This window comes from Oncorhynchus mykiss, chromosome 3 (assembly GCF_057628025.1).
Source record: "Oncorhynchus mykiss isolate SJ-2025 chromosome 3, ASM5762802v1, whole genome shotgun sequence".
Taxonomy (NCBI): Eukaryota; Metazoa; Chordata; class Actinopteri; order Salmoniformes; family Salmonidae; genus Oncorhynchus; species Oncorhynchus mykiss.
Window position 1 is genome coordinate 81812408 of NC_143024.1, and position 23375 is coordinate 81835782.

The window sequence follows — 23375 nt, forward strand, 5'->3', positions numbered from 1 at the left end:
AATAGAAAGAAAAGAGTGCTTCTTCAGGAGATGAGCTTCACAAGTGGCTACATTTCAATCTTTTAAAATACAATTTTCTGGTGCTCCTTCACTCTGTATTTGATCTAATTGCAGGCAATTCTTATCAATAATACGTTGACTATTTTTCTTTGTGCTCCTTGTAAACCGTGTTGGTGTAGAGCACTGTTATCTACACATTTCTTCCAACTGGATCCATGTTTTTAGTGTCCCGCAATTAGTAACTGTTACTTTCGCTTCAGGCTGGGTTTAGGGAAGATAAATATTTCCCGTAGACTGCTCCCTGTCTGATTCCCAGTAACTTGACACCTCAGCTGATTTCTCACTCAGAACATGCTGTGTTCACTTGGCTCAAAAAGATAGTTAGCATAGATTTATTTGAAGGATTCTCTTAAACCAATTAGCTGTGATTCTGACTTTGGAATGGGTCCACATAAAAGTGTCTCTAGTTTCCCATGCCTACACTTGCCTGTTTGGATTATGGCTACAACTACATGTTATTGATTGCATGTACAACCTCTGTTTTCAGGGAGTTGTTTCCATTCAGAATGACACCAGCACAGTGCCAAAGATGAGAATAGGGACACATGGCATCACCTGCCCCAGATGCAGTATTTCATATGGAAAGTGACAATGTGGATGCAAATTCTGTGTGTTGGACTACATGCTTTCAGCTTTACAAAGGACTGCACTTATGACACTATCCCATCAATTTATCAAAAAATAACCATATAATCGCAGATACTGTACATGGTGGTTGACAAGTTTGGTAACAGGTAGGCCTACATCAGGGCTGTCCAAATCATTCTGTGGAGGGCCTAGTGTCTGCAGGTTTTTGGTTTTTCCTTTCAGTCGAGTCCTAGACAACCAGGTGTGGGGAATTCCTTACTAATTAGTGACCTTAATCAAGTACAAGGGAGTGAAAACCCACAAAGGTCTTCCATGGAATGAGTTTGACACCTGTGACCTACATAATGGTCATGTTTGCAAGTTTACTTATCACTCCTTTATCTTGAGAGATACTGGAACACCTAGGGTGAATGCCAGAGGATGTTTTTGCCAATAAAGTTGACACTCCCAAAGAATCCTGTTGACTTAGATTGCAATAGCTTCAGAGGGTACGATTATATGGTTGGTTTTCACAATTTTGTGTTTCAAGATGGTCTATTCCATTTCGCTGCGTAGGCTATGTATATCCACAACTTTATTCACCCATCTGATCTGTGTGTTCAGACATGAATGTCTACATAGGCCTGCAAGTTTAGGGAAGAGCAAAGAAGTGCATTAGGCCGATAATTGTTTTTTTTGTCTTTTTGTGCTGAAGAACTGATGTATTAACTTGTTGGGAAACTTTCTAGTATAGGGTTTTCCAACCCTGTTCCTGGAGAGCTACCATCCTGTAGGTTTTCGCTTCAACCCTGATTCTAATATTTAGCTGATAAGCTGAATCAAGTACAGTAAGTTACAACTGGAGAGTGAACCTACATGAGGATAGCTCTCCAGGAAGCGGTTTGGCAAACCCTGGTTTAGTCATTCTTTACACCAGATGCAGGTGTGTCAAACCTCAGCACTACACAGCTCAAAATAATCAAAGCTTGATGAGTAGATGGTGTTTATATAGCACCATGAAAGAACAGAGCACACGTGGGAAGAATAGAGAAATCTGGATGTGAAGAAGGGATCTTATAAGCACAGGTTTAATGTTAGAGCTGTTTGAGAAGTTGGAACAGCTACATCTGGTATTGAGTGGTTGTTAGTCATTGTAAAACAAATACTTCAGATTGGCCTCCCAGATTAATAGACTGGAAAGGTGAACTGGAACAGGGTGTGCTGGTCTGCTTTAAGAAAAAATAAATGCTATTTTTTCACTTAAGTCGGCCTGTTCATTAGCAATCGTTTTGCACACCTTTTATACAATTCTGTTTGCACACCATGTTGTGCTCATTTTCAAGGTTGAGCAAAACTTTTCTCAGGGGAAATATCCAAACGTTTAAATACCAACATTATTGTTTATCTTGTGGAAGTATATCTACAAGGGGGCTGGCTACTTTCTGAGCCTTTTGTTTCCATATGTGCAGGACATTCGAAACGAAGGCCCGACAAATGTGTAAGCTCTGATTGGAGGAGCAAGACAAAATAACACCCCCACTGTAGCCAATGAACGTACACACCAAACAGGGATGCTCGAATCAGATTGGGCCGTGTTGTCGTGCTTTAAAGCATGAGCTGCTGGGTGAACTAGTATAGTCGCAATCTACAAAAGATCATTTTTGAAATTGGATCATGAGCTGCTGGGTAAACTAGTATAGTCGCAATCTACGAAAGATCATTTTTGAAATTGGATCACGCACTGGTCCATCGCCACTACCTAATTAACTCAAAGGTGAGTGAACAACGTTAACTACTTCAAAATAACTAGATTTAATATAGATATCATTCCTAGTTTTCCTGCCCTGATCCAGAGCCTCCATCACTCATGTGCGGCGCTTGAACAATACTAGCGCCCTCTCATTCCTGCTTTTTAAAATCTATTACTATGTTATTTTTAAAACTAGTATTCGTTGAATGTGTGGTGTCGAGTAGCGTAGAGAGACTAGAGCATGTAAAGCTAGTGAGTGACATGAACAAGCATGATGAAATACCAAAAACGTCACGGAGTGTTGCACCGACAAGTATGCCGCATTCAAAGCAATTGGGATCTCGTTCAAGATAACCGGGAACTCGAAAAAAAACTAGACCCGAATGGGAATATCGTTTTGAACGATCATAATAGCAGAAAAAAAAGTAATGAACTTGTTAACTAAAGAGTGTTTATTTATTTGGCAACACAGGCTTGTCTATGTAGTCTACTCTATCCACTAATGCAGAATATATGACTGACACTTGACTAGATTGACTCCATATAATAAATAACTAGAACCATACATATGTATAGTAATGTAATTGCGAAACATTTTACGTTTGCGAGTTTAATATTGGATGGGGGAGGGGAAATGACGTGGCTTAATTCCCACTGCCGTAGACTGATGTAAGACCAGTGTGTCCTGGTTTAGCCTCTTTGCAGTAGAGGCTGTAACACTGAGCTGGATGTTACATCCAGTAGAGATAGCATCCAGCTCATTTATATCCGGCTCAGTTTTACATCCAGAGCATTTCCATTGAGAAGGACCCATAAGCACCAACATGAATTTCTTAAGGGCATATCAAATTGGGTGTCAAATGAATGCTAAATTTATATTTTGGGATAATTAAGAAATGGATACATTAAAAAACACATTTTAAAAAATGTACATCTTAAAAACGTGTCATAAGTAAAGGCTTTGATTTCTGGATGAACTGGTTTTAGAAACCTCTTAAGATTCTGGAAGATGTTATCAGAAATGCATCAAAACACAATGCTGATCCAAAGACCCCTGCCATATAATATTCACTTATTTTCTTTTTCGTTTTGGATAAATTGTTTACCTTCTGTAAGTTTAAGAAATATTGCCTTGTAATTCCTTTACTATGAACTTTATTTTCTCATTTCTCTCATGAGGTGGCAGGATAATGAAAGTTCAGAGAAGTAACAAATAATGGTAGAGCAACCAAGTAGTTATAGTGATTTTACTGATATACATTTGGTTTATGAATGAAGTGAATGAAACTCGTAATTCCTTTACCAAATTGGACATGGAATTACTGCAACTGAAATGGCAACAATGGGAAATCCATGGTAGTCACAAACCACAGTTCGGTCACATGCTGCTGTCCTCCCTTCCACTGGCATACTGTTATGTTCAGCTCAATACTGTTTTCTTTGTCTTTCTGTCTGGTGGTCAAAACAAGAGTTTTAAAACAGTCTATGTCTAGACAACCTCTCGCTCACTCTCCAGTTAACATCAGCTCTTACTGACATCTACCCATGAGCCCCCTCTTTCCATCTACTGTAACCAGCATCCTCACCGACCGACACCAGACATCCATGGATGTTGAAAAGTGTTTGAAATTTGGTCAGTCCACCCTGGCGTTGATGTTAACGTCTACAGATGGACCGGAATGGACCAAATGGACCAAATCTGAACCTATGTTTCACAAGTTTTGGATTGCACAGTACAGCACAGTAGAGCACAGCACAGTACTGAGTAGAGTACTGTACGATGAGTAGAACACAGTACAATACAGTAAAGAAAAGTACTGTACTGCATTCTACTCTGCAGTCTAAATATTCATGCCATTCTAAATGTATTTTGGCTTATAATGCTCACTTGAATATAATGCTGAATATATGTTCCTACCATTGTAACCAATCAACTGCATTATAGTCCAAATAATTAAAATTCCGACACTAATCTGGCTGATGACACTAGCTAGCTAAGTTATCTAGCTCCGGGGTTTTCAAACTGGAGTCCGGAGCTGGGGTACTGAAGGGGGTTTGTATCTGTTTTTTGTAGTACCCTAGAAATGCATCATTTTATATATCTTTTTTATTTTTTATTAATGTGAAAATGAATATTTAATGAGTATTGCTAGCTGCAACGGAATACAATTTTGGATACCGTTTCATGTCTCTTCATCCAGTATGATGAAAGTTAGAGGTAGAGGTAGTTAGTGCAATGACTGGAAGTCGACAGGAACGTTCATCTGACCCTGGAAATGAAGCCATATATCTACTTCCCCAATCTTGAATTTCAATTATTTTTCTATATATCTTGGGATGGGGGGGGCGACTGTTAGAAAACATGTAGAACAATATATTGAACTTATATATTTTGGGATGGGGGGGGGGGACTGTTAGAAAACATGTAGAAAAATATATTGGACTTATATATTCTTTAAATAGCATCTTTGAGAACTAGAGTTGAATTCCAAAAGACGGGCATTCAGTGCACATGGATTTTGTTCATGTTTGAGCAGAGGATCAACGCAATAACCATGGCAAAATGCATAGACTTGCATTTTTATCTCAATGGATTAACAGGTTTTGAAATTTTAGCAAATGTATTAAAAATAACATGTCACATTTACTTTGTTGAAACACATTTGTCAGAGATTACAGCCTTGATTCTTGGGTATGACACTACAAGCTTGGCACACCAGTATTTGGGGAGTTTCTCTCATTCCTCCCAGCAGATCCTCTTAAGCTCTGTCAGGTTGGATGGGGAACGTTGCTGCACAGCTATTTTCAGGTCATCCAGAGATGTTAGATCGGGTTCAAGTCCGGGCTCTGGCTGGGCCACTCAAGGACATTCAGAGACAGCCAAGACTCCTGCGTTGTCTTGGCTGTGTGCTTAGGGTTGTTGTCCTGTTGGAAGGTGAACCTTCCCCCCCAGTGTGGGAACCTGCTCCAGAGCGCTCAGGACTTCATCAATGACCTCTCTGTACTTTGATCTGTTCGTCTTTCCCTCGATCCTGACTAGTCTCCCAGTCCCTGCTGCTAAGAAACATCTCCACCGTATGATGCTGCCACCACCATGCTTCACCATAGGGATGGTGCCAGGTTTCCTCCAGATGTGACGCTTGGCATTCAGGCCAAAGAGTTCAATCTTGTTTCCATCAGACCAGAGAATCTTGGTTCTCATGGCCTGAGAGTCTTTAGGTGCCTTTTGGCAAACTCCAAGTGGTCTGTCATGTGCCTTTTACTGAGGAGTGGCTTCTGTCTGGCCACTCTTCCATAAAGACCTGCTTGGTGGAGTGCTGCAGAGATGGTTATCCTCCTGAAAGGTTTTCCCATCTCCACAGAGGAACTCTGTCACAGTGACCATCGGATTCTTGGTCACCTCCCTGACCAAGCCCTTCTCCCCCGATTGCTCAATTTGTCAGGATGGCCAGCTGTAGGAAGAGTCTTGGTGCTTCCAAATGTCTTCCATTTAAGAATGATAGAGGCCACTGTGTTCTTGGGGACCTTCAATTCTGCATAAATGTTTTGGTACTCTTCCGTTGATCTGTGTCTCGACACAATCCTGTGTCGGAGCTCTACGGACAATTACTTCGACCTCATGGCTTGGTTTTTGCTCTGACATTCACTGTCAACTGTGGGAACTTTATATAGATGTGTGTGTGTGTGCCTTTCCAAATCATGTCCAATCAATTGAATTTACCACAGGTGGACTCCAAGTTGTAGAAACATCTCAAGGATGATCAATGGAAACAGGATGCACCTGATCTCAATTTATAGTCTCATAGCAAAGTGTCTGAATTCTTAAGTATATAAGGTATTTCAGTTTTTTTTTGTTGCTTTGTCATAATGGGGTATTGTGTGTAGATGAGGGGGTATTGTGTGTAGATGAGGGGGTATTGTGTGTAGATGAGGGGGTAAAAGATTGAACGTTTTTTTAGAATAACGCAACAAAATGTAGAAAATGGGAAGGGGTCTGAATACTTTGTATGCACACTCTTGGAATTGTCTCAACCAGGTAATTTGACCATGAAGGCCTGATTCACGCATTCTCCTCTGAACAATTCATGTTGAGATGTGTCTGTTACTTGAACCATGAAGCATTTATTTGGGCTGTAATTTCTGAGGCTGGTAACTCTAATGAACTTATCCTCTGCATCAGAGGTAACTCGGGGCCTTCCTTTCCTGTGGCGGTCCTCATGAGAGACAGTTTCATCATAGCACTTTATGGTTTTTGCGACTGCACTTAAAGAAACTTTCAATGTTCTTAATTTTCCGTATTGACTGACCTTCATGTCTTAAAGTAATGATGGGCTGTCGATTCTCTTTGCTTATTTGAGCTGTTCTTTCCATATGGACGTAGCCCTATTTGGTAAAATACAATTTTCTGTATACCACCCCTACCTTGTCACAACTTAACTGATAGGCTCAAAGAAAGAAATTCCACAAATGAACTTTTAAGAAGGCATTCCTGTTAATTGAAATGCGTTCCAGGTGACTACCTCATGAAGCTGGTTGAGAGAATGCCAAGAGTGTGCAAAGCTGTCAAGGCAAAGGGTGGCTATTTTGAAGAATCTCAAATATAAAATATATTTTGATACTACATGATTTCATAGTTTTGATGTCTTCACTATTATTCTACAATGTAGAAAATATTAAAAATACGAAAAACCCTTGAATGAGTAGGTTTAAAAAATAAAACTTGTTTGTGTATCTATATATAACACCGTGCCTTCAAATTATTCATACCTCTTAACCTATTCCACATTTTGTTGTTGCAGCCTGAATTGAAAATGGATGAAATATATTTTTTACACACAGTACCCCTTAATGACAGTGTCTCTCCGTCCACCTCAGTGTTATAGCTGCCTCCCTCTTGGAAAGGTGTTTTCCCTTTTTTCTACACTAAATGTCTCTTCTATGGACTAAATGTAACTTTTGGTAAAAGCCTGATTCTCTTTTGCTGACAGACTAACATAATCCTTGGACAAGTGTGTAAGATGTCGGTCTACATAGGCTTACTTGAACATTCATAAAGCCCTAATCAGTTTACCTATAGGCTCTTCTAAAGTGGTACAGGTCAGAGAAATGTAGCATAGCCGGCCACTTAGATTAGGCCTAATAATGCTGTGCATAATTGCTGAATATGTGCAGTGGTTAATGTTTATATACCAGTGGGTTACATGGATTAGCCCAGTTCAGGTGTTAAACAATTACGCACTGGTCCAAAGCTATTCCCGTTGCGTTCCTATCATCCTTGGGTTACCTCTTTCTACAGTAAGCGTTTTACCCTCTCCCTAGTTTGATTTGACTTTGTTTATTTGAAGATCAGAAAAAAACATTGGTTCAGTGTTCTTACTTTGCTTTGGGAGCCAAGATGCTGGTGGGCAAATGTCATGCATCAATATGGCACTGTGTTACTAACCCAACACATCGTTAACATTTTGAATCTCTCAAAAGGATTTTAGTCACAATAGAAGTGTGGGATGGATATCTTGGCACCTTCCTGTGAAGAACGGGTTGAAGGAGTGCCTTTTGGGTATGAAAGGCTGGGCGTTGGAGGTGGTAGTCTCTTTCAAAGTTTTGGTTGGAAGGTGTGTTTAAATTTAAATCAAATTTTATTTGTCACATACACATGGTTAGCAGATGTTAATGCGAGTGTAACGAAATGCTTGTGTTTCTAGTTCCGACAGTGCAATAATATCTAACAAGTAATCTAACCTAGCAATTCCAAAACTACTACCTTATACACACAAGTGTAAAGAGATAAAGAATATGTACATAAAGATATATGAATGAGTGATGGTACAGAGCATAGGCAAGATGCAGTAGATGGTATCGAGTACAGTATATACATATGAGATGAGTAATGTAGGGTAGGTAAACATTATATAAAGTGGCTAGTGATACATTTATTACATCAATTTTTCCATTATTAAAGTGGCTGGAGTTGAGTCAGTATGTTGGCAGCAGCCCCTCAATGTTAGTGATGACTGTTTAACAGTCTGGTGGTCTTGAGATAGAGGCTGTTTTTCAGTCTCTCGGTCCCAACTTTGATGCACCTGTACTGACCTCACCTTCTGGATGATAGCGGGGTGAACATGCAGTGTCCCTCCCTCTCGTTGGGGGCGTGTCTGACATCACGTTTTACCACAATGTTTACCTTTTGCAGAGCAGTGTGGAACGTGGACAAGGTAAAAATAACAATCTCTTGAGTAGGCTCAACATTCCTCCACAAATGTAGAAGTCTAATAAGTGAGCACCCTTTTGCACACATGGGTGATCTGTTAGTTTTGTATTTGATACACTGGTGAATTATCAACGTCTCAAGCCTACCCCTTCCATCAGCACACAATGGTTGGCTGTTCAGGCAAATCCGGCAAATGTTTAAGTCTCAAGCATTCCCTCTAAACTCCATAACATTTTCAAATGACCTTACACACGTTGGAATGGACCGTATCTGTTACAGCACACAGATGCCCCCCCCACACACACACACACAGCTGTTGCTGGTGTCGTGTTGCAGGGTCAAACACCCACATCTCAGCTTTATAGATGTCGTCAAAAGAGTGCACCTATTAATAGTAGCTGTAGTAGAAGATTGTGTGGTGTTGCTGTGTTGTTTTCTCCAATGTCGGTGGCTGTAACTGAAGTAACCAAAGTTTAGTTTTTATCTTAGTGTTCACTGCTGCCGCCTTCTAAAGTACTCTGTCTTGGAAGAGGTTAACACTGCTGCCTCATTCTAAAGTACTCAGTCTTTAACACTGTTGCATCTTATGCTGTCATTGTCTGTGTGGGCTGGTCTACATATTCATCATGTAGGCTAACCAGCCAATCGTGTGTGCCGGCCACGTGTTTGTGTTCCTTTCCCTAAACACTCTTAACTGCTGGTTGTAGAGTTAATGTGTGTGTGTGTGTGTGTGTGTTAGCTAGGGTTGGGGGGTAACTGCTTACATGTAGGCTTATCAGTTACTTTTACATTCATCATGGATGTTTGTGAAAAGATATATAATGATACCTTTCTGTTTTCTCAATGGCATTCAATTCAGCATTGAAAATAGGCGTAAGTCTAAGGTTTTTTTTCCACTAGACCCAGTCTGGCTACAAGTCCGAGGCCTCTTTGATGACACCAAATGCTTTTGATGGATATTTTTTGTCTTCTTGTAAAGCTTCCTTAAGGGGAAAGTAAAACAAAAGTAACAAATGAATCGTAATTATGTTACGGAGTTTGGGTAATCCAAAAGTTACGTTACTGATGACAATTTTGGACGTGTAAATAGTAGGCTCACACCAGGGTTGACTCGGCTATGTTAGGGCTCGGCTATGTTATGACTCGGCTATGTTATGGCTCGGCTATGTTAGGGCTCGGCTATGTTAGGGCTCGGCTATGTTAGGGCTCGGCTATGTTAGGGCTCGGCTCTGTTAGGGCTCGGCTCTGTTAGGGCTCGGCTCTGTTAGGGCTCGGCTCTGTTAGGGCTCGGCTATGTTAGGGCTAGGCTATGTTATACAACCGCCATATTTTGGTGGCCTTGGTGAGGAGCTCGCAAGGAATATGTGGCATAGAGTAGTGGGAATGCTCAGCCAGGTAGAGGAGAAGCAGCTGTGTTCTGTTTGCTAACAACTCAACTGTTCAGCAGCTTTGGTAGGCTACTTCTTTTTAAACCAAACCCCTTTAGTGCCACTGTTGTCCTCACAGACGCAACACACTGCATAGACTGATGTGACGTTTCTCTTGCGCTGAGTGATTTACACTAGTGTCTACACTGTGTAACCTATATAGGATACCCGTGTGAGAATCTGGGTTGGAGTGTATAGGCCTGTGGGGGGAGCATTATGTTCTCCCTGGCAGTATTCACCTGAACGTGTCCTGTTTTGACCGTAATGTAATGATGTATAAATCAACTGAATGTAACCTCCATATGTATGTGAATGTGTTCTGTTATTAGTTGAGAAGGATCCCCTAGCCTACGCTGGTACATTTTACTAAAGGAATTTGTGTCTGTCAGCTACTGTTTGTTTGTCGGACTCACTCATTCTCTATCTCACCCTCTCTCTCAGGTGAGCCATGCCTTCGGTTCCCTCCAGCATAGACTCTGTGCGCCCTGTGTCCTCCGTCTGCCCCCACGCAGCTATGCTTCACAACAACGCTACCAAGGCCAACGGAGACGCCGCCATTTTGAATGGGGGGTCCAAGGTCAATGGAGAAGCAATGGAGAACTTGGGGTTGTTCACCATGAATGAATTGGCCCAAGTGAATGGGGAGGAGGGGGAGAACGACCTGGAGAACACAGTCGCAGGCACTGAGGAGAGGCAGTGGATCCGTCCTGATCTGCCCAGTAGATGCACCTGGAAATTGGGCATGTCCTCTGCCGAGTCCCCTCATTGCCACTCTACAAAGTGAGTCACACACACTTATCACGAACAGGATTTGCATGTTTCCCAGCCTTTTTAGTGTAGAGAGAGCTGATGGATGTTTGTGGTCAGTGATCATTCATTTCTCCACCCCATGAACATAGATCCACAGCATTTCCACATACTCTGCTTATCCTCCCTGCTCTTCAAACACCTCTAGTTTACATAGTCCACTAATTTCCCTTGCTAATTCCCCTCACTATTTCCCGTTGCTAAGATATAGTCAGTCACCTGCTTGCTTCACTAGCAGGGAGAGAAAATAACCAATATATTTGTTTTTGAGCAGCAACCTAAAAGCAGGATTTTGGTTTGCCATTTAGCCAGGCTCCATTTTCCTGCATATTGACACACCTGATAGAGCCAGAACCACAAAGAGGACCAAAGCCTGTGGGGCTGGTCTTTCTGACTTGGATCCTTTGTAGGAACCCCATGTGAGCGGGAAGGGTTGGGCAAGGAATTTGGTGTTTCACCATGACTTGGCAATTTCCGATTGTTTTGAGGAACACTGAAAGGAACACTTTGGACATTTTGGCCTAGGAGATAAGGGTGTGTGCATGTGGTACGCTGAGTGTCTGGCATTTATCTGGAACAGTCTTGCTGTTTTGACAGTAATCTCTCCATTCGATCAATTTAAGTTGTTATATAAGTTCAATATGGCATCAATAACTCTGTGCGGCTTGGCAAAGGCTTTGTTTATGTCTCACTACCAGAACGAATCCAGAGGCTCCCATGTTACGAAATAAACTCTCGATGTCCCAAAGACAGTATCGTACTGAGGGTACAAAAGTAGCCAAGTTACACAAGTTTCCATCTCACATATGAAACAACTTTCAATACTTTGGCGCGAACTTACCCATAAAAGGGAGTTTGCTTTCTTTTTTTCTCTTTTTCTCTAATTTGTGAATGATCATGGTTTATATAGATTGCTCTCCGTAACTGAGTCTCCATCCCATCCTTACCTCTCAGGACCGAAGCCCCCAGAATTCTACCCAACATCCTCAGGAGGATTGGAGACACACCTTTGGTCCGCATGAACAAGATACCCAAAGCCTTCGGCCTCAAGTGTGAACTCTGTGAGTATTTACACACATACAGTCAAAGGGCATGACACCCGCTGAGCCTAAAGACAACCAGAGAAAGGCCGTCTGTATTTGAATATCCTTGTTTGTGTTAACAGAATATGTAATTTATCCTATTAAACACAAAAACAAAGTTTCAAGTGAGAGTTAGGCAGGACTGGTGCTGAAAAAGAAAGGAAATTCTTGTCTACTTCACCCGTATTTTGTGTAGTTCCAGAAGTTGGCTACACTGCTACAAAGACTCTACGCTATCTAGATTTTAAATTAGTTGAACTACCACCAAGCTACTGCAAAATGTAGTTTAATTTCTAGTTGAACTACATTTAGTTCACTACTCCCAAAACTGCTGATTTAGCTGTCTTCCCTACAGATATTTCTTTTTTTTAAGCAATAATCCATAAATCCAGTGGTAGAGGACATGACAGTGGGAGGAGGGCGATGGTGGAAGGAAACATTAAGAGGGGAAGGAGGAGAAAGAAGCACATACAGTGGGGCAAAAAGTATTTAGTCAGCCACCAATTGTGCAAGTTCTCCCACTTAAAAAGATGAGAGAGGCCTGTAATTTATCATAGGTACACTTCAACTATGACAGACAAAATGAGTTTTTTTTTCCTCAGAAAATCACATTGTAGGATTTTTAATGAATTTATTTGCAAATTATGGTGGAAAATAAGTATTTGGTCACCTACAAACAAACAAGATTTCTGGCTCTCACAGACCTGTAACTTCTTCTTTAAGAGGCTCCTCTGTCCTCCACTCGTTACCTGTATTAATTGCACCTGTTTGAACTTGTTATCAGTATAAAAGACACCTGTCCACAACCTCAAACATTCACACTCCAAACTCCACTATGGCCAAGACCAAAGAGCTGTCAAAGGACACCAGAAACAAAATTGTAGACCTGCACCAGGCTGGGAAGACTGAATCTGCAAAAGGTAAGCAGCTTGGTTTGAAGAAATCAACTGTGGGAGCAATTATTAGGAAATGGAAGACATACAAGACCACTGATAATCTCCCTCGATCTGGGGCTCCACGCAAGATCTCACCCCGTGGGGTCAAAATGATCACAAGAACGGTGAGCAAAAATCCCAGAACCACACGGGGGGGCCTAGTGAGTGACCTGCAGAGAGCTGGGACCAAAGTAACAAAGCCTACCATCAGCAAGGGCATTGAAGATGAAATTTGGCTGGGTCTTTCAGCATGACAATGATCCCAAACACACCGCCCGGGCAACGAAGGAGTGGCTTCGTAAGAAGCATTTCAAGGTCCTGGAGTGGCCTAGCCAGTTTCCAGATCTCAACCCCATAGAAAATCTTTGGAGGGAGTTGAAAGTCCGTGTTGCCCAGCAACAGCCCCAAAACATCACTGCTCGAGAGGAGATCTGCATGGAGGAATGGGCCAAAATACCAGCAACAGTGTGTGAAAACCGTGTGAAGACTTACAGAAAACGTTTGACCTCTGTCATTGCCAACAAAGGGTATATAACAAAGTATTGAGAAACTTTTGTTATTGACCAAATACTTATTTTCCACCATAATTTGCAAATAAATTCATTAAAAATCATACAATGTGATTTTTCTGGATTTCTTTTCCTCATTTTGTCTGTCACAGTTGAAGTGTACCTATGATGAAAATGACAGGCCTCTCTCATCTTTTTAAGTGGGAGAACTTGCACAATTGGTGGCTGACTAAATACTTTTTTGTCCCACTGTATGTGGCGATGACATGGAGACTGGGTTAAATTGGAAGTGAGGGAGAATGAAATAGACCATAGAAGAGTGAGGGAGAAGTTCTTCAGACTCCTCCTGTAGTACAGTTATCCTCTGTATTAGACTCCTCCTGTAGTACAGTTAATCTCTGTATTAGACTCCTCCTGTAGTACAGTTAGTCTCTGTGTTAGACTCCTCCTGTAGTACAGTTAGTCTCTGTATTAGACTCCTCCTGTAGTACAGTTAGTCTCTGTTAGAATCCTCCTGTAGTACAGTTCGTCTCTGTATTAGAATCCTCCTGTAGTACAGTTAGTCAGTAGGACTGGTTTCCTACAGGCCCTGCTTGCTATGAATACTGCTATTATTGTAAAGTCAACATAGCCTCCTTTCCCCTCATTAGTCTGCTAGGCTCCACTGTATGATTGTAGGGGTCTTGTCTCAGGTATCACTCTGGGTGGAGCGGGTTTGGCCACCCGAAAGTCCCTCTGTTCTGAGGGAATAAGTAACCTTTCTGAGGGCTACAAGGTGGGGAAGAAGGGGGGCCGGAGAGGGACAAGGTCTTGTATCTGGTGTCACTAGGCTGAATTGTCAGTTACCAGTTTTGGGAAGTCCGGATGTGGATTCTGGGGGAAATGTTCTCGTCATCTATTTTTATTTATTTCACCTTTTATTTAACCAGGTAGGCCAGTTGAGAACAAGTTCTCATTTACAACTGCGACCTGGCCAAGATAAAGCAAAGCAGTGCGACAAAAACAACAACACAGAGTTGCACATAAACAAATGTAAAGTCAATAACACAAAAGAAAAATAGAAAAATCTATGTACAGTGTGTGCAAAAGTAGAAGAGTAGGAAGGTAGTAGGAAGGTAGGCAATAAATAGGCCATAGAGGCGAAATAATTCCAATTTAGCTTTAATACTGGAGTGACAGATGTGCAGGTAGGGATACTGGGGTGCGAAAGAGCAAGAGGATAAATAACAAAATGAGGATGAGGTAGTCGGGTGTGCTATTTACAGATGGGCTGTGTACAGGTACAGTGATCGGTAAGCTGCTCTGACAGCTGATGCTTGAAGTTAGTGAGGGAGATATAAGACTCCAGCTTCAGATATTTTTGCAATTCGTTCCAGTCATTGGCAGCAAATAACAGGAAGGAAAGGCAGCCAAAGGAAGTGTTGGCTTTGGGGTAACCAGTGAAATATACCTGCTGGAGCAGGTGCTACGGGTGGGCATTGCTATGGTGACCAGTGAGCTGAGATAAGGCGGAGCTTTACCTAGCAAGGACTTATAGATGACCTGGTGCCAGTGAGTTTGGTGACAAATATGTAGTGAGGGCCAGCCAACGAGAGCATACAGGTCGCAGTGGTGGGTGGTATATGAGGCTTTGGTGATAAAACGGATGGCACTGTGATAGACAACATCCAGTTTGCTGAGTAGAGTGTTTGGGGCTATTTTGTAAATTACATCACCGAAGTCAAAGATCGGTAGGATGGTCAGTTTTACGAGGGTATATTTGGCGGCGTGAGTGAAGGAGGCTTTGTTGCGAAATAGGAAGCCGATTCTAGATTTAATTTTGGATTGGAGATGCTTAATGTGAGTCTGGAAGGAGAGTTTACAGTCTAACCAGACACCTTGGTATTTGTAGTTGTCCACATATTCTAGGTCAGAAGCGTCCAGAGTAGTGATGCTAGTTAGGCGGGAGGGTGCGGGCAGCGATCGGTTGAGGAGCATGCACTCAGTTGGCCAATGACTGGTGAAGTACAGTAATACCAGATGGTTAATAGTAGGTCAGTTTTGGACCACCATCCACATGTGTTATTTGAGTTCACTCTCATGTGAACCATGTCACGGTCCTCAGTCTAAATATCTAATATCTCGCCAGTGAGTTATTTTATATATTTTTTACGGGCTTAATTGTTTAAAGTCGATCTCTGCTTGATTCCCATGGCTTAGTGAGACAAAAAGTTCTGTTTCCATGGCACTTGCATGGATTTTCATGTGATTCGGATTTACTCTTTGGCTGACTAGTTCACAGTGGATTTGGGGCCGTTTGGCACAGATTCAATCGGCTATTGTACGTGTGAGTGAGAAACGCTGGACCTTTGGATGACCTCCGCACCTGAATTTTTCCAAATCGGCTCCTGCCAGCTCTGTCTCTTCCCATGATCCTCCTTGTCTGTGGCAACTTCTACTGTACTTCCTGGCATTGCTAAGGGGCTTTACAGTTAACTTGTACACAGGGTGATTCTGTTTGTCTTCTCTGTGGTATATCTAAAGTACACAATAACAGCATAATATAAGCAGCTGCAGTACATATTGATGATTCAACATTTCCTTACATCCTCTCTCGTTCTCGCTGTGTGTAGTGGCCAAGTGTGAGTTCTTCAATGCAGGGGGCAGTGTGAAGGACCGTATCAGTCTGAGGATGGTGGAGGATGCAGAGAGAGCTGGCATCCTCAAACCTGGAGACACCATCATCGAGCCCACCTCCGGCAACACCGGTACGTGTCTCTAGGATTCCCTGAGCGCTATAAACAGGCTTATTCTTGGACAAAACACACGTCACTCACAGTGGAAAGATTACACACCCAAGTCAAAGGAGTTATGTTTTTTTGTTGTTAGTATGTCTGTGTGTGTGTGAGAGAGAGAGAGTTTAACATTTAGTTTTGCCTGGTATTGTCAAGTAGTCACTGAGACCTCCCAGCTTACCTTTGACATTAGGATCTTGTCACTGTAGCCCTGTGTTCTGCAGTATGGTGTTCTGCTGACATGACCTGTTATTCACAGCTGTATTGACTTCTCTCTCTCTCGCTCTGTCTCTCTCTCTCGCTCTGTCTCGCTCTGTGTGTGTTCTGCAGTATGGTGTTCTGCTGACATGACCTGTTATTCACAGCTGTATTGACGTCTGTCTGTGTTCTGCAGTATGGTGTTCTGCTGACATGACCTGTTATTCACAGCTGTATTGACTCCTCTCTCTCTCTGTGTGTGCAGGTATTGGTCTGGCCCTGGCCGCTGCAGTTAAAGGCTATCGCTGCATCATCGTCATGCCTGAGAAGATGAGCATGGAGAAGGTGAGACTGGTGTTTGTGTATCATCCATGCGTTGGAATGTAACTAAATGTAATCTAATCTTGTGTTCCCAGGTGGATGTGCTGAGAGCCTTGGGGGCGGAGATCGTGCGTACCCCCACCGCTGCCCGTTTTGATTCGCCAGAGTCCCACGTGGGCGTAGCCTGGCGTCTGAAGAACGAGATTCCTAACTCTCACATCCTTGACCAGTACCGTAACGCTAGCAACCCCCTGGCCCACTACGACACTACTGCCGAGGAGATCCTGGAGCAGTGCGATGGTACGTGTGTGGTGTGTGAATGCGATGGAGAAATTGAGTGAAGAATATCTATTTCCTCCTACTCTTCTAATAGACCGCTCTGCGCCACTCTGCCCTTGCAGGTAAGGTGGACATGTTGGTGGCAGGAGCTGGCACAGGTGGCACCATCACTGGTATCGCCCGCAAGCTGAAGGAGAGATGCCCCAACATCAAGGTAGGCACCGAGTCACTTAACACAACGTCCCAGATCTATAAGAAGGCAATCTATCTGACTAGAATGTTATCGCTCTGTACTTTGTCAATTGAATTCCATTCAGTCTTGTAGAGCCAATTCCAAACTCATTTAGCTGAAAGTATACAACAAGAGTTCAACCCAAGGCCCACAGTTATAAGGCCTGTTGGGCCGAGTCATAAAGTAGGATCATAAAGTAATATTGCATCTCCCGTTGATGAATAAAGCCATATAATGTGTCTCAATGATAAAGATGAATACAGATCTTAAGTTGCCGTTGTGTGATGTATTTATTACCATGGTACTTTGGCTTATTGATGTAATGGTTTAGTTAACAGTGTTCTGTGTTGTGTAGATCGTGGGCGTGGACCCTGAGGGTTCTATCCTGGCTGAGCCAGAGGAGCTGAACATGACAGACAAGACCCAATACGAGGTGGAGGGCATCGGATATGACTTCATCCCCACCGTGCTGGACAGATCTGTGAGTGTGTGGCAGTGATCTCCTGAGTTGAGCGGTGTTTTCTACTCTGCATACAGTAACAGTCACAACACACAAGTGGAAGGAAAATGACTCCTAAGATAATATTGTATACGATTGCTATAGTAGAATTCATATAAATGTTTCTCTCGGATTCAGGTAATTGACAAGTGGTACAAGTCCAATGATGAGGAGTCATTTGCCATGTCACGCATGCTGATCAGGGAGGAGGGGCTTCTTTGCGGTAGGTTGACATCACACACAATGATTGGTGCTCCCAAAGAGCAAGGGTCTCTCTCTTGTTCTCTCGCTCTGTCTAACTGTCTCTCTTTCTAGGAGGTAGTTCAGGCACGGCCATGGCGGCAGCAGTGAAGATGAGTACAGAGCTGAAAGAGGGCCAACGCTGTGTCGTCATCCTGCCTGACTCCATCCGCAACTACATGTAAGGGAGGGAAGAGGGGGATGAGTGGAGGAGGGAGATTGAACAGGAAAGGGGGATGGGGGGGTTAAATGTGTGGAGAAGGAGCATTAACATGCCAAGTGTTTTTAACAGGGTATGTAGTACCAGTGTTGTGAGCCTTGAGTGTGACTGTTGTAACCCCTCCCCCCCGCCAGGTCTAAGTTCCTCAGTGACAACTGGATGTGTGATAAGGGCTTCCTAACCCCAAATGACCTGATGGTGTCCAAATCCTGGTGGTGGAACCTGACTCTGCAGAGTCTGAACCTGTGTGCCCCTATCACCGTGCTGCCCTCCGTCAACATCAAGAAGACCATCAAGATCCTCAAGGAGAAGGCTTTTGACCAGGCACCCGTCGTTGACGAGTCCGGGTACGCTTTTACCTGGTTACCATGGTCACCTGTTTGTCATTCAGGCCGAGTGTCAATGTACCCTATAGTGTGACTGCTAACAAAACATTAGTCCCCTTGACAAGAGGTCAATACAGGCATTGTATTAATCAGCGTGTATATGTTCATGATAGTTTCATTCACACGCAGTTCTGCTTGTATTCAGGTGTCATAATGCTAATTACCATATTCTCTCTCGTCTGTGTAGCATGATCCTAGGGATGGTTACCCTGGGCAACATGTTGTCTTCTGTGCTGGCTGGGAAGGTCAAGGCGTCTGACCCTGTCTCCAAGGTGCTCTACAAACAATTCAAACAGGTCAGTTCCTTTACCTACATGCTCAACAATATGCCACACTCTCACAAGAACACTTCAACTCAACTGTGAGCTCTCAAACTGAAGGCTATCATTGAGGAGAGCAGGGGTTACTTAACTACTATTTGAGAAGGTCCGGTCACACACATTTCCTAGGTGGCAAAGGTCCGGCTGGATACTGCAATTCTACACATTTTTCTATGTCTTATGGCATGCTCATATGATACCTGACGGACACAACAAAATCATGGGTGCCCCCCTTGGGGTCAAGGCCCCTGGGAATGTAATCTGGCCATGATAACTACAAGATTGCTGGTTATCCTAACTTACCTACCTAGGTAACATGGGATTTTTATCAACTGGACATTTGATGGTTTTACGTAGCTCTAAGGTCTGTCAGTGAATGACAGAGGAACCCCCCCTGTTCTGGATCTGGACTGTGGTCCACCTGTTGTAGTTTTGTAATTCTCATTTGTCCCACTCTCCCCCCTCAGGTGCGACTGACCGATAACCTGGGTAAGCTGTCCCGTATCCTGGAGACCGATCACTTTGCCTTGGTGGTGCATGAGCAGATCCAATGTAAGTTTACACCTCCTTCCTCTCTTCCATCAACCTTAATCTTCCTGTCTTTCTCACTTCCTCTTACTCTCTCACACTTCCTTATCTCACCATTTCCCCGCTATCTTGTATTGCTCCTTCTGTCTCTTTTCCACCACTGATAGTTACCTTTGTCAGACAGTAGAGAAGAACATTCCTAGCAACACCTGCTGTCTTCGGTTGACCCTGAACTGGCCCTCCTACAGGGTCAGGGGTCATTCCTGGTTCCTGTCCAGGTAACCGTGTCACCTGTCCGCTGCCATAGCAAACCCCCACCCGGCCAGAGGCAATGTGGTGGTTGTTTTCCCTCTGACTAGCTTGCTGTTTAACTTTAGGGGCTGTTCATCAGTTTGGTCAGATAAGCCTGCAAAAATAAAATCACAAGTCGTTACATAGCATATTTGGCTTTCTCACAGCCTAGGGAACACAAGGCGTAATGATACTGTCTAATCATCGGTTTTGTGGTCTAGTAGATTAACAAGGTGTGTGTTGGGTGACAAAGCCCACCGGTAGGGTTTTGGTGCCTGGCAGTGCCTGGCCACCAGTAGAATAGGGCCATACCCAGACTGTTGTGTAAGCATAGACAAGGGGATTTAGCTTAATATGCCATAATGCTTTTTGTCAGCCCACCACCACAACTTCACCAAGAGGACAAATTCATTTTTTACATTATTTTCATCAACTATCATTTACTGAGACATCCCAAGGACAAGTGTTTTTTCTTGACAGTGTGCCCTGAGCAGGAAAAACTCTGTCCCTCAGCTATGACTAGGCACCCCCTATGCTCCCTATCATATTTTACTATGTTCATCCTATATTCAGTGTCCCTTATCTAACAGCAGGGGTCTCTTCGGAACCTGACTTTCATTGCGACCTAACCCTGTCTCTCGAACACAGGAAGCTAGTTGCATAACTTCTTGTAAACTGATATGGTTTGATTCAGTATAATTGCCGGCTATTGTTTAATGCATTGCTTCATTCTTGGATAAAGACCTTGGGAGGTTTCAACTTCCTTTATGGCAAACATTCCCATATGAAAAAGGGAGAATATGTTTAATTGGATAAGTATTTTGACATCATTTATGTAGTATCTTGCATGCAGGACACATTTCAGTGGTTCTACAACTGTTCTCCTATTTGTCACAAACGTTCTCTTGCACCTAAAGTCTTATCTCAATAGTACTATTACCCCTCTCTCTCTCTCGCTGTGTCTCTCTCTCTTTCTCTCCCTTCCTCTGTCTCTCTCTCTCTCTCTCTCTCTCTGTGTAGTCATGGCGGACGGCTCCTCCTGTCTGAGACAGATGGTGTTTGGGGTGGTGACGTCCATTGACCTACTCAACTACATCACCACGCGTGAGAGGCGGGGAGGCGCACGGGAGCGCACGATGTCGGAGTGCTCCATGACATCTGAGTGCTCGCTGACCGACGAGCCATAACCACTTTCTGTCTCCTGTGCATTCGAGGAAGTGACCCACCCCCCAAATATTGACAATGAAGAAGAACATGTAGACTTTTAGGAGGTTGTGATTTAATCTTAAAATAATTATTATTTTCCAACCTTCTTGGCTACAGCTGTTTTGTTGTTTTTGTGATTAGAATCCTAATTTACTGTAGCCGTTGCTGCAATTTAAGTAATTTAGCTGGTTTCAGATACATAGTTTCCCACTAAACTTTAAGGTATATAAATGACATTTTACAAAGTGTGCAACTATACGTTTCCATTTGTCTTGCCTCTTCATTATTGAAAGTTACTTTTACTTTTCTCTTTAAAAAGAATAGTGTTCCTGACTTGATTTTATTGCAGAGGATACTAAAACATTAGAATATGCTCGCTAGACTAACGACTCAGTAAATTTGAATCTTTCAGCTAAATGGTCATCTACCTACCATTTTGTATTGCATTGAGATTTCTATGTAACTGATATGTGAATGTGACTTCCATTTTAGTGGAGAACAGCAAAACATTTCTGAAATTTGCTGTTCCCCTTTTAGACTTAAAAGCGCATCACAGTTTTTCTTGGATACCACCAGAGTTACATTGCCATCTAGTGATAGCTAAAGACATAGTATGTGCCTAAAATTGTCATTTGGGTTCATCGATCTGAATTGAATACCTATTCAGTATGGAAAAAAATAGAGGTGTCACATTGACAACATTCAAAGAGCGAGGGTGTCAATGAAGGGTACCTTCTTTTGTTTGAAAGGTTTGGCCTTGAAGGGTAAACAAGCACACAGCGTAGGTCAAGCCAAGGATAGGTGAGTTTGGCACAAAACCAAACTGTAACCCAAACAGTATGACTTGTGTTGGGTCATTTTTTTTCTTCTTGTATTGAAACAAGACATTGAATAGTTGGCTGGTTGAAAGTATTTAAAGTAGCCATACAGTGCAGGTCTTTTATATCGGCCTGTCTGGGGCAGGTTGTCTAAGTTGGGTTGTTTTGACCTTTTTTTTTTGTGCTACTTTTCTGTTCTGTTTGACTTCCTGTTTTAATCATGACTGTGTTATGTTATATGCGACAATGGACCCAGAGCTGTTATGATCTATTCATTAACTTACATCCACTAGCAGGGATGGAGGTGTAAGTATGACTTTAGTGTCATATTTGCGTGAGGTGGAGCATGTTATGGTTATGAAAGTGATATTTGAACAATATTCCCTGTCATTATTTCCACTCTGGGTTCAGCTGTTCATTTCATATTTCTCTTGATTTGTCGATTTCAGGTTATTTTGTGACAACTATTATTACTGGCTTCCATTAAAGGCCCTTTCTCTTGAGCAAGTAGTATTAGTCATACTGTATGTACGTGATCAGTGGTGACCAGTCATTCAGGCAAAATGTTTTGAGTTAATAAAGCTGCATACAAGCATGGTCTCTATTTTGTGTTTTGTTTTCTTAAGGCAGCTCCAGAATGCAGGTGTTTCAGCCTAGCTCAGTGCCTTCTGTGTTGGAGGGGCAGCCAGTGGAAAATACAGAGCGTAGGGGTTGGTTATTGCGCCGTGATTGGCTCACTTTTCTTTTACTCATGGGGACACTGTTACCACAAAATCTACAGGGAGAGCTAGAAAGTTCAAGCCCCTTGGGTGCTGCCATAGATTTACATTAGAAGTGCCCATCCAAGAAGGCTCAAGGTCATTGGCCACAGATAAAATGACATCAAATCATGTTATATCTACCGTAGCCTTGATTGGACTGATAATTTCAAAATCTTAGCTAGCAAGCTAGACGAGCAGTCATCTTCATGAATCATGTCGTCAATCTACTGGAAAATCCTTTTCAATCCTTGTCGTATGAAAAATTATAGATAAACTTATCAGTGCTCATCGGCCATTGGACATAAACATTACCCAACAAGTTGTAAATTGCAAATTCAACAATGGGTGGTTTGGAAGGAATCAGTGACTAACTGCAAGCGTTGCAAAGCAATCACTATTTTGCTTGCCCTGCTATTCATTGGAAAGGGTGTATGGTCCAAGTCTGGGTTTAAGGCTCTCTTTTCCAAGTTTAAAAGGATAAACATTCACATGCAACACCACGGGCCAGAGAAGGTTGAATACATTGGCCATGCTGTCAATCAGTGAGTTCAAGACAACTGGGAACTCTGGGGCTCTGTAAGAGCTTTCATTGTCTGCTTATATACCCCCTTTATTTATCCTACGGTTCTGACTTGGTGTACAGGGAGAATACTGTAAGAACGGCCCATATTCTGAATTCTGTCACTGTATATTTTAAAAGTGCTGAACAAATTGTTTTATTGACTATGTCCGTCTTAGCTCATTCATATCTTCATCGAAATTAGTGATTGCCTCTTATGCGCTCATCATTCCCTTATGCCATTGTTTGTACATCTCAATTGTCAGTAGAAACCACATTTGTTTAAGCAAGTCAGCCATATCAGCTATGTTTTTTAATTAGGCAGTAAATGAGGCTGAATGAACTGTTTCGCTGACAGAAAAGGCTTTGCTAATAGCCAGGTGTAGTGGCACTAAATA

The 23375-nt window shown here is 42.6% G+C and overlaps 1 protein-coding gene across 1 annotated transcript; it reads left to right on the top strand.

Annotated features, from left to right (window-relative positions):
• Nucleotides 1–2095: 2095 nt before the first annotated feature.
• On the top strand, nt 2096–22261 carry LOC110520495 (cystathionine beta-synthase). The gene is made up of 14 exons (XM_021597866.3): nt 2096–2401; nt 10454–10792; nt 11774–11880; nt 15958–16092; nt 16583–16662; nt 16734–16938; nt 17040–17131; nt 17505–17630; nt 17787–17871; nt 17964–18069; nt 18243–18455; nt 18682–18790; nt 19282–19366; nt 20654–22261. Exons 2-14 carry the CDS (start codon nt 10461–10463, stop codon nt 20818–20820), a joined length of 1842 nt encoding a protein of 613 aa, XP_021453541.3. The 5' UTR covers nt 2096–2401; nt 10454–10460; the 3' UTR covers nt 20821–22261.
• The last annotated feature ends 1114 nt before the right edge of the window (nt 22262–23375 follow it).